This window comes from Phragmites australis, chromosome 1 (assembly GCF_958298935.1).
Source record: "Phragmites australis chromosome 1, lpPhrAust1.1, whole genome shotgun sequence".
NCBI lineage: Eukaryota > Viridiplantae > Streptophyta > Magnoliopsida > Poales > Poaceae > Phragmites > Phragmites australis.
In genome coordinates this window covers 9,141,139-9,152,766 of record NC_084921.1, presented here as the reverse complement: position 1 = coordinate 9,152,766, position 11,628 = coordinate 9,141,139, and the positions used below count along the sequence as shown (strand labels likewise).

At 46.1% G+C, this 11,628-nt stretch overlaps 1 protein-coding gene across 1 annotated transcript; it reads right to left on the bottom strand.

Annotated features, from left to right (window-relative positions):
* Positions 1-1,323: 1,323 nt before the first annotated feature.
* On the bottom strand, positions 1,324-2,376 carry LOC133908448 (protein DMR6-LIKE OXYGENASE 2-like). The gene is made up of 2 exons (XM_062350486.1): positions 1,994-2,376; positions 1,324-1,657 (listed from the first exon to the last, which is right to left on the bottom strand). The coding sequence occupies exons 1-2, from the start codon at positions 2,321-2,323 to the stop codon at positions 1,409-1,411; spliced, it is 579 nt and encodes a 192-aa protein (XP_062206470.1). The 5' UTR covers positions 2,324-2,376; the 3' UTR covers positions 1,324-1,408.
* Positions 2,377-11,628: the final 9,252 nt, after the last annotated feature.

Genomic DNA, 11,628 nt, shown 5'->3' with positions numbered 1-11,628 from the left:
TTTTACCATGGTGTATACATTATGTCACCGGTCGCATTTGATCGAATTGGAATTTTCTAGGTTCCCTCCGTTCTTGGGCTTCCTGCTCGTCTCAAAATTCTTTACACGCTCACAACATTGTCAGCACAAACAACCAGCTCTCTTGACCCAACCACGCCATCGAACCCTCTCTTTGTCGGGCATACACTGCCGAAAGTCTTCAATCAAGCATGTGCGCAGAATAGAACAGAAGCTGGCATGGTGCCCCATTTTGCTCATATTCATAAATGTGTGTGGGCTTAAACATCTTTCATGGTGTCGATGGCTTAAAAACATTTGGTGCTTTTGTACGTTTTTTAGTGGACAAGATTATCATATAGCACTGTTCATTTGGAATATAAGTAAGCACCAAGTAAAAATGATGCGGAATTAATCATCAGTCCCTCCCTGTTGTAATTTTTTTCCACAATATGTCCACAGGTGGGTGTCCTTGCCTTCATTAAATAAGGGAATTGCTATAATAGAATTGTATGTTTCTTGCCTCCTCAACACCAGATTTTTTTGGTTCCTCCTCTTCATCCTCTTCTTGATCTCCGACGAGCTCCAACGAGGCTATGAGAGGGTAGCATATGAGGAGATGGCTTCTTTGGCGAACTCTGACGGGTTAAGGATTTGGGGGTTTGTGGTTGGGATTTCACAGTGTTTCTGGGTACAGAGGTAAAGCCGGGGAAGGATGGCCAACCTGGCGATGGAGGCAGTTGGTGGGTGGGTAGGGTGGCGAAGGACGACCAATGGGTAGGACCAGGATAGGAGCGTTAAAATGAGAGGGGTTAGCATGACAGTGGATTGTGATGGCAAATCCGGCGAGCCACCGAAGATGTGAAGAGGCGAGCGGGGCAGAGGCATCGCACAATGGATCCGATCTAATATCTGAAAAAAAATTAGTAATGAGATAATATAGAATATTATATTATTATGTAGATACCGTCTTATATAAAGAGAGACGATGGGAGGAAAAGTCCTTGAATATTACATAATATATCTTGACTAAGGCCTCGTTTGGTAGAGCTTTGAGAGCTGATTCTGCGCTGGAATCGCTCGCAGCGCTGCCAAACGGGCTGGTCGAGGAGTGATTCTGCGCGGGAATCACTTCCCGTTTTGTATAGCGAAGTGGGAGCTAAAAAAACTAGCTTCTACCTGATTCCCGACTGATTCTCCTCAATTTCAACATAATATTATCTCAGGAATCACTTCCACCACTAGCATACCAAACGATTTTATAAATAGAATCACTTACACTAGAGTATCACTTTCACCCTACTTCCACCACAAAATCACCCTTACCGCAACATCAGAACTCTAATTCGATCTTTATTCTGTACAAGTAAGTGCCCACGCCCATTTTCGAACTTGCTATTACTACTCGCCTTCACATCATCTGCTTTACGGCGCGGAACACGAGGCAGATGGCACACATGAGCCCGGAGAACATGGCTAGCGCTGGAGTGATCAGCTGGTCCTGTGGGACGGCACCATGATCGTCTCCTCCGTCAGGGAAGAAATTGCATGTCAGAACCATCACCGAAACGACAAGCAGGAGCCAGTACCGGTACAGCAGGCACTTGTTAATGTCAGAATTCATCTTGGCACCAAACCAGGCAACTGCTCCGCCTCCAATCTGTTTGTATACATAATACATGGCGGAAAAGCAAACATGTCATTTATCATTATCGCCATGATTTATTCTAAAAAATCATTGTCACCATGGATCAAAGGCAGGAAAAACATAACATGGAGTCAAAAACTTCAGGTTTATTTAATTATCATGTGCAATATGTACATGTATACGTTCTTGAGAAAGTCGAGAAATTCTTATGCTTACCAAGCTATAGTCTCATGTCCTTTTATCAAAAGAGAAATGCAAACCTAAACTCTGCTGCATTTAGATCACGAACTCGCGATTTTCCTCTCCAGCAAATCAAATTTACCATTTGGCCTATTCAAGCACGTGTACCTGCAGCTGGTCACCGATGTCGATGGCCAGCACGTCGGGCACGCGGTTCACGGCGGCCACCCACCGGCCGTTGCGCTGCACCTGCAGGCCGGACACGCCGTCCTGGAGCAGCAGCGTGGTGGCAGTGGCATCGGGGCTCTTGTGCCCCGGCAGCCCGCAGGTGAGCTCCGGCTGCGGGCTCACCGCCATGTGCTGGGCGTGCTGCCCCATGGCTGTCACCACGTGGCTCCTCTCCAGGCCCAGGCTCTCCGGTATCGCCTCCCTCTTCGGCCGCACGTACCTCTCCGGCACCGTGCCGTGCATGACCGTCGGGAGGAGGTGCCCCGCCATGCGCGCCCGCTGATCTCCTGCTCTCACCACCACCGCTTGCTGCGCACGATGAGCCTTACCTTTATAGTCGACGGTGTGGTCAGTGAGCCGTGGCTCGGCGAGCCCGGTGGGGAGTGGGGCCCGAGCGTCAGCCGCAGTGACGGGCCGCAGTCGTTGCCGCGTGGGTGCTCACCCGCCCTGTGGAGTGTACAATAAAGCATGCCCGTGGAATCTGCGTCAGCCTGTTACGAAGTCGCGCAGAATCTTGGAAGTCTCGCGGTCGCTGGAGTTGACGGGTCACTCGTTCGGATAAAATTTCTAGGAGGCGAAACGGGAGGTACCACTACCAGTGGTCGCTACGAATCTCTGAAAAATGGCGCAGTTTGGTTAAGCATCTCGGTACCAGTGGTCGCGTGACGTCTACCAAACTTTTTTTTCAGGCCGAAGAATCCAAAGTTTTCGTCAGCTGCCTATCCATTTTAGTCAACTTAATCAATTAAATAATTATTTTTACTAGATTTAAATAACTTGTTGGTTAATTAAATTAGACTGACGTGAATTCATAGGTATCCATTATGCTCAACGTCTATCCCTCATCAGTGCCCAAACTTCAAACCTGCCGCGCATTCGAGTCGCCTGCCACACAAGCTGCACGCGCGAGCTATCACCGTCGGCCCGTGCCGCGGTGGCCACCGCACGTGGCACCGTGTGCATGGCGCGCCTGGCCCAGGAAAAATCGCACGCATTTCGTGACGACCAATCAACGCACGCCCTGTTGACTCACTTGAACAGCAGAAAGCCTTTTATGCCGACCGTGCGCCGTGCCTGCTTTGGGGGGGGGGGGGGGTCAATTCCCGCGCGTGCACACGGCGGCACATGCCGTGTCACCGTTGCGCGGCCGGCGTGTGGATGGCGTCCGTCCACAGCATCGCCGTGGTGGGAACCTGACGCGGTGACCTCCCATCGAATCCGCCGACGTGTGATCGAGGTTTCTCCATCGGGGGGAAGCTATCACGCACGGCGATTTGACATTTTAGTGGGAGATGCTGAGTTGCTCAGGATGCTTTATTCTAACTAGGGAGATAAATTTTGGATTCTTTTCTCATTGAGTCGATCCAAATTTTCCTTTCTTTCCCATTCTTTTCTGGGCATTCATCCGATTCAGGTATAAGTTTTAAGTATAAATATTTTTTTCACTAATATAATTTTTATCTCTTCTTTTAGTTTTATGTATTTTGTAACTAAATAACATTAACCTTATAAAAAAACTAAATGGATTAATTGCGTGGCTAGATTTAAGATTAATTATATCCTTTGAGAATTAATTAAGCTTCATAAATGGAGGGTCTAGGTGGTAGGGAAAGGACCATCTGGAAGCTTTTAGCCATTAGATGTGCTATGGATCATCAAATTGATCTAGCTTGTTGGATAAAATTGATGAGATGATGCAAATTGATATGTTTATATTAAACCTGGTGGATATAAGAATGAATGTAACACTTGCTTTCTATATTTGGGTATTTTCTTATATGCTACTGAAAAAACTCTCAAATTCCGGATATATCATTAGTGTGTCGTGGGGCCCATTTCAACCACTGATAGTGGCATATCACATGTCAAATCCGCCAGCGTGTGATCGAGGTTACTCCATCGGGAAGCTATCACGCACAGCGATTTGACATTTTAGTGGGAGATCCTAAGTTGCTGATGATGCTTTATTCCAACTAGGGACGTATGTTTTGGAAAAAAATTGTTATTGGATCAACCCAAAACTTATTTAGTTGAACTAAAGGTTCACCATCTAACTAACTTAACAAAAATTTGAATTAAGGGGTGATCTAGAATTACTCACTAGATACCCATTTACATTCCCAATTCCAACACAAATTGGGGCGGTTCATTTTGCTTGGGTGCTGCCACCCCAGCTTTGCTAGGTTCATGGCTTTGTTCAACGCACACGCTAGGCAGCTATAGAATTGCACTAGCATCATATGGAAGACCTTCGAGAGAAATAAATTAGCTCGTCAAAGAAAAGTTGACCTATCAGCCCTTACTACAAAAATTGTTTTGGTAGGATGTTTGGATAGGAGATCACACCCACTTGCCGACCGCAGGCATGGGGGATCAAAATTCTAGGCCTTGTTGACAGATGACGACTCAGACAGGGATGATCTTGTGATCAAGACTCCAACATTCGTGGAGATCATCTGCTCGGCAGTGCAAGCAAACTTCACTTTGGAGGAGATCAATGAGGCGGAGGCCGTTTTGGAAAAAGGCGTTGTAAGTTCATCTTCTAATCCTTCTTCAGAGGATCATCGACATTCGTTGCCAAGAAAGATTGTCGATGCGGTAGTTAAACGCAGAACTGAGATGAAACCTTGGAATGAACCCCTTCCTCCTCCTCGGATTTCACCACCAAAAACGCTTGGGGATGCAATCGTTCAGGACAAACGATGTCACGACCCAAATTCTTAATCACGCGATTAATCATAATCATGCTTTTGAAGCATTATATTTAATTTTTGTGTAATTATAATTCAAAATATTAATGCATTCGTATGAAATTATTTGGATGAGAGAAAGAAATACAGGAGAGAAAAGGATTGATTTCGCAGCAAAAATGGACACCTTTCACTTACATGTGGGCCCCACATGTGGTCCCACCCTCCAACTACTTAAATGGGCAGCCCACCTACTATCTCTCTCTCTCTCCCACATGCTCCCCTCACTCTCACGTGCAGCAGCAGCTGGAGCTTCCCCCTCCCACTCAAGAGCTCTCACTCCCTCTCTCCATTTCTTCTCAAATTCGAGCTTAAGTGAAGGATTGGAGGTATGCATGTGGTGCCATTGCATTCTAGAGCTCATAAGCTACTCATCCATCCAATTCATTTTTGTTTTCTCGAAAGATTCAAGCTGGATTTGATGTCTTTTGGTGTTCTTGGTTGAAGCACAAGGAACACCGAAGTTCTTCGATTTCCCTCCACTCCTCAACGATCACCCAATTCCATAAGCATCTTGAGTAAGTCTCTTAGGCTTCCCATGGAAAGAATTCGTAGTTTGGTTGATCAATTTCAAGTTTTAACAAAGTTCATGAGTTCTTGAGGTTTTGGACCAAAATGAGGATTTAGATGAGTTTTGAGCTAGGAATCAAGTTACTAGGTTGATGACTGGATTCTAGACTCTATAATCCATCACAAACAAGTTCCTATGTAGTTTGGAAATGATCACATTTTGATTTGGTAAGTTTTTCCCCAAATCAGGAGAGTTCTGGGAAGTGCGGAGTATCCGCAGAAAAGTGCGGAGGGTTCGCACTTTCTGGAAAAATGACATTTTGAATTGTATTCAAGATTTTCCTAGGTTTAAGCTACAAAGTTAGTCTAGAACCTTTTGTATGATATATGCGCAAGTGTATGTAGCATAGATTCAAGTTTGGAGTTGAATCGATCGACGAATCGTCGAAAAACACATTTTCAGCCAGGTCCGGAGTGTCTGGACAAAGTCCGGAGGGTTCGCACTTGTCCGGAGTATCCGGAGAAAAGTCCAGATAGTCCGAAGTTTGCCTGAGTGCGCAAATGTCCGGATGTTCCACAGAATTTTGCGGATAGTCCGCATATGTCCGGAGGTTCCGCACTTTCAGTAATTTTTCAAATGGGTTTGAGTCCCAATTTTGTTCTAATTCATATGTTTGCACTTTTAACATGTTTTACGCATCATATGGCATGTATTGTTGCATTTCATCCATACTCATGGCATTGCACGCGTTATTCTTTTTAAGAACGTCGAGCCGGTTTTCCAGGAGAGCGAAGGAGATTTTGGGCAACCACCTGAACAGCAAGGCAAGCAACTAAGCATATTGATCCTTCTTATGTAATTGGATAAGTCTAAAATTGATAAATTATGCTTATGTATGTATGCATGTTTAGCGAGTCAGTGTCGGGTACCAATGGGTAGAACCTATGCCGATTGCATTCTTCTACTTTGAATACTTGTATATTTACATTCCTTGTAGCCTTGAGGTGTTGTTAATATATAGATACGAGTTCGACTTATATGCTTAGCCATGCTTAGGTCATTCGGTAGAAGTCGAACGACGGCGCGTTCCGTTGTTCGCGAGCATAGGACCTTCTTATGGTTACGCACACTTGTTGAGGTTGGGATAATTGTATGAGTGGTGAGTATGAGACGAGATGTGGGCGGTGCTAGGATGGTGTTTTATCCTACTCGGATGTGGAGTTCCCCTGGGTAGGCCGGTAGAGAAAGACCGGACACCGTAGACCGCTTGCATCGTTTAAGGCCGATCGTCGGGGTAGTTGGCTTTAGCACTTACCTTACTCACCACATGCTGATCTAATGGTAAGGCGAGCCGAATAACTTCGCAGTTGTGGCTTTATGGGGCCTGAACAACGACGGTGTGAGCGGGCGGGCTTGTAAGCGGTACTAGTTTGCTCCGGGAATAGTTCTGGTACCGTCACGTCAAGCGTTGCATGTCGCACACGGTTGGGGCTGGTTGGGAAAGGTTGACACGGGTACCCCCTTGTGTGCACTTTAGCGGGTGGCACAAGCCGTATGGTCCCCGAGTCGTGTGGGTCCAGGAGTATCCCCTGCATGGTATATAAACAGTTCGGACTGCCGCGCTCTCGGTCATGAGCATGCTATTGTATCATTTGCACCCAGTCGTAGAGTTTTGAGTATGGTTTGTGGTTTGGTATGTGAGAGATGGTGATGTGGGCACTTGTTACTTATTGATATACATGTTGTTACAGTTACACTTGTTCAATTGTTAGATGCATGGTGGTTTTCATATGGTTTGGTAAAGTTTTCAGTCGCTCACACATATGTCTAGGATGCTTAGTGCTTATGTTTACTTAACCTATGGTTCATCCTTGCTAATGATCAATGCATAATCCTTAGAGTCGAGCTATGTATATGTGCTCTATATGGTTTAAGTCTTGCGAGTACCTTCGTACTCATGGCTGCGCTTTCAGGTACTTCTGTTGTTGAGGAAAAGGCGGTGTTTGGCTACTTTGTGTCTGCCGATCAGGGTGGCGGGCAGGAGTAGCACACTCTACTCCGAACTCAATATTTTGGTATGGAGCCTAAGGGTATGTGACTCCATATCCTTTTGTTGTATAGCTTTTAGTCTTCTGCTGCTTAGTTCTTTTGCTGGTTAGGAGTTGAGCAGGTTTTAGTCTCTTCCTAGCTCTCTTTTGCTGTAAATTGTGATAACTTGTTGCATGCTTAAGAACTTGTAATATAATGTTAATTACTTGCTCTTTTTAAAGCTTTGTTGTGATGTACATGTTGGAAGGGCATGTGTTCCAATCTTGGGTACAAAACACGTGCCGGGACTACCGGGATGATATTTTGGTTAATCATCGAGGTTGTGATTATGAATAATGATCCTCCTGATGATTAATTAAAATATTATTTGGACGGTTCCTCACAAACGAGTAGCGACTCGGGGTCACTATTCAGTGCCTTCCTCGTTTAAGTTGGCATTGCCAGCAACGATGGAGGCCGAACGGCCCTTCTTGCAGCAAACACGTCTGGCGGCTGGCGACCCATTTATGGCGTTCAAGCCGGTTCCGATGGATGAGATAGAAGAGGATGCAACTCAGTTTTCAAATAAAAAAACAACAATTAGCATATCAAGACTATGCAAATTCGAATGGTTTAATGGTTGATCTATCCAAGCCCACGGATAGAAATCACCTTCCTAACCGAGAGTGTGACATTTTAAAATATTTTTACACTCTACAGGGGGTACAATTTTACCTATATGACTTGAGGAACATACGGCTTGTATGACCACATAGGTCCATATAAGGGGTACTCATGTCAACCTTTTCCAATAAGCTTCGACCGTTTGATCATGTGCTGATAGATGCTGGGGTAATCCAGAACTACTCCCGAAGCAAACTGGATACGCCAACCAGCCTCTCATGCCCGACATCATCGACTCGCAAGTTAAAAAACCACAACTACAAAGGTAATCTGCTTATCGTTCCCATACGCAACATGTAGTAAGCATGGAAAATATTAAAGCCAACTATAATAACGGTCGATGCTTAAACGATGCACACGGTCTACAGCATCCGGGATCCTCTCCTGACCTATCCCGAGGAACTCCACATCGGGGCAGGAGAAACACCCCTAATACCGCCTACATCTCGTCTCATCCTCACTACTCAACCAACTCAACATCATCGTTGTATGTTGTGAACACTAATTAAACCCTAAGCTCACGAGCAATAATCAAATCATTGCTCGTCTTCTACCAATAACCTATGCATTGCTAAGCATATTAAATCGATCTTGTAACTTAGACAACAACATTGTTAACTAGACTACAAGGATATGGTTAATCAATAACTCAATGTAGGGATCATACAATCAATATAGGCTCTACCCGAATAAGCCCGACACTTGATTTAATACATGCAAACGTACATAAGGCATAATTTATCAAGTTTAGACTCCATTCAAATTGAACAAGAGGGTGTAATATGCTTATATACTTGTCTTACTGCTCTGGGGTTTGTCTGATACTTCTCGCACAACACTCATAAAACTCTAAGAGGTTGGCGTCGCCTTCACTCGCTTGAATTATTGGCGCAATACTCTCTAAATGGAATAAGAATGCATTGCATAAATAAGAAACGATGGAAATGTGTGCACATGATGCATGCTTGAATAATACTAGAGCGTCGTGTTTCGAAAATATTTGCAAAAGATCGCTAAGTGATTAGGGTTTCAAAGTTTAAAATCCCGGATAAGCTAACCTAAGTCCATCTAGCTTTCAGATGCTAGCAGTCAGACCGACATTGAAATGGCTGTCAGACCGCCGGGCAGAAGATTTTGGCCTCTAGCGGTCAGACCGGCCCTAGTGGCGGTGTGACCCCTGTATAGGATTTTCAACCTGGATTCTCTAGCACTAACTGGCAATTAGATTGACCCTATCGGCGGTCAGATCACCAGACCTTGCCAATAATGCCTTTGTGGGGTCGCTAGTGAGGACTTCGGTGAAATCTTTGATGACGAATGATACCAAAATGCTCTATGAGATTAGTGGAGTGCTTCTAAAGTGATTCTGATAACATTCACCGAGCTAAACTCAAAATACCCCGTGGATTGGATCTAGACTAGGTTGAACTTGGGTCTAAATGACATGAGGGTCGAATCAAGCTCGGAAACAATGAGGAAACGATAGGGGAGGCCTTACCTTAGTGTATGACAGCTTCCTAGCGGATCAATCCACTCCGAAGAAGCTCCGGTTTGGAGATTAGGCTCCGGGGTGGTGTGCGGGCTTGAGGTTGGACGAGCGTGCCTTCGACGAGGGAGAAGAGGGGAGGAGCTCGGGGAAGTCCTCAGGAATCTTGTGGAGGTTCCCACCGTAGATCTCCGGTCATCGTAGACATCGAGGTGTAGCTCTCCTTCTCTCTCTAAGGTGGAGTGGGGAAGAGAGTGAGAGAGTGAGTGTGAGAGAGTGATTGATTCACTTAAGTTGGGCCTCTGCGTTCTGGCGGTCAGACCGCCAATGCTCCTGGTTAGACCGCGATAAGTCCACATGGCAAGCCCACGTGGCTGCACACCTAGTGGTCAGACCGCGGTGAGGCCCGATCAGACTGCGAGTGGGGTTTCTTGCTGAAATCTTTCTAAGTCTCCCCTCTTTGCATACCTCACTAACTCCAAGGCACTTAGGGTCTTTCTAACAAGCTCTAAACTATGTTCACATACTTTTGGAATATGTTTAACTCACTTTGATAGAAAAATGCGTATAACACATGCGACGATGGTTGAGAATGCTTAATTACGTGATTAATTTTTCAAGACATGACAAGATGGTGCTAAGGATCATCAAATTGATCTCGATTGTTGGATAAAATCAATCAGATGGTGCAAATTTATATGTTTGCATTAAACGGGGTGGATATAGAAAAGAATGTAACACTGCTTTCTATACTGGGTCATTTCCTTATATGCTACCAAAAAACTTCCAAATCCCAGATATGTCATAAGTGTGTCTATAACACGTGCGGCACACCTTAGTCGATGGCATTGGCATATAAAAAATTTAGGTTTTAGAATGGGAAAAGTTCATATTGTCTCCCTCACTATTGCTCGAATATGTTTTCCCCTTGAACTGTAAAACCATATATCCCACCTCCTCTAACTATTTAAACTGGTGTAATTTACCCCCTTAACTGGTTTTGAGGGTGGTTTGGTCCTATGTGGTGACAACTCAGCTTGCCCTGTTGCTGAGGTGGCTGGGGTCCTACTGAGTCAGCATAGCGGGTCCCGCACGTTAGCCAAACACGCACGCGCACAGAGGATAGAGCGGTGCCATCACAGTTCATCATGTAGCTGTGTGCTCACCAGAGTTCGACCAAAACGGCGCTACGGGCAGGAAGGTGGGAAGAGGTCTACCTAGGGGTGGACCTCGTGCGACTGCCGACACGTGATGGGATCCATGTCGATGGAGGTTGGCCAGAATGGCAACTAGGCTTCGCTGGAGTTGATAGAGACGACAGCGCAAAATGGAAATGGTCGAGATGGGGTTCTGGAGGGGTTTTTTGAGGTCAGAGAGCTGCTACTAGGTGCGGTGAAGGTGGCTAAGTATTCAGTTGGGTCGGAGCGGTGCTGCTGGCGGTCAGCGATGGTGAGGGAAAGGTGGTGGCCATGGTAGCTCGATGATAGGCTCGCACGGGCACAAAGAGGGAGGACAGAGTGGCCAAGGAAGTAAATGGAGGTCAGGTGGTGCTTACCGACGGCTAGCTGGGGCTGGAGCTGATCTAGCGGTGGAGATCAGTGGCGACGCCCAAATATGGGGATGAAAACAGAGGAGGCGACCCATTCATCCCTACTGTTGCACCTGTCACTTCGCCTGCCTCCCGCTCCAGAGCCCGGGGACGATGGAGCGATGAGCTCCAGCTTAATGGCTTCGTGCATCGCGTTGGCCTCCACGATCAACACGTGGTTCCGACCAACGATGGCCTCCACGATCAGCACAAACAACCGAAGTGCCTCATTCTTCTCCTCCCTCCCCTCTTCCAAACCGAGCAAGAAGCAGCCTCATCTCTCCACCAACTGGCCCGAAACACTATCGCCTTCTCCGGCTCCAGCAACTGTTCGATGGTGACTCGAGTTGTCCAACTGCATATCGGAGCCCATTGACCACCAGAACATAGTCCATATGTCCCATTGGTCCCATTTTAAATTTTGATGGTGCATATGGAGTTGGTCGAACCCGTTGCATGTCGTCTTCCTCGTTGTCGGCGTGCACGCTCGAAGCCTCCACCACTATCCACATAGTCTCAACGATCTCC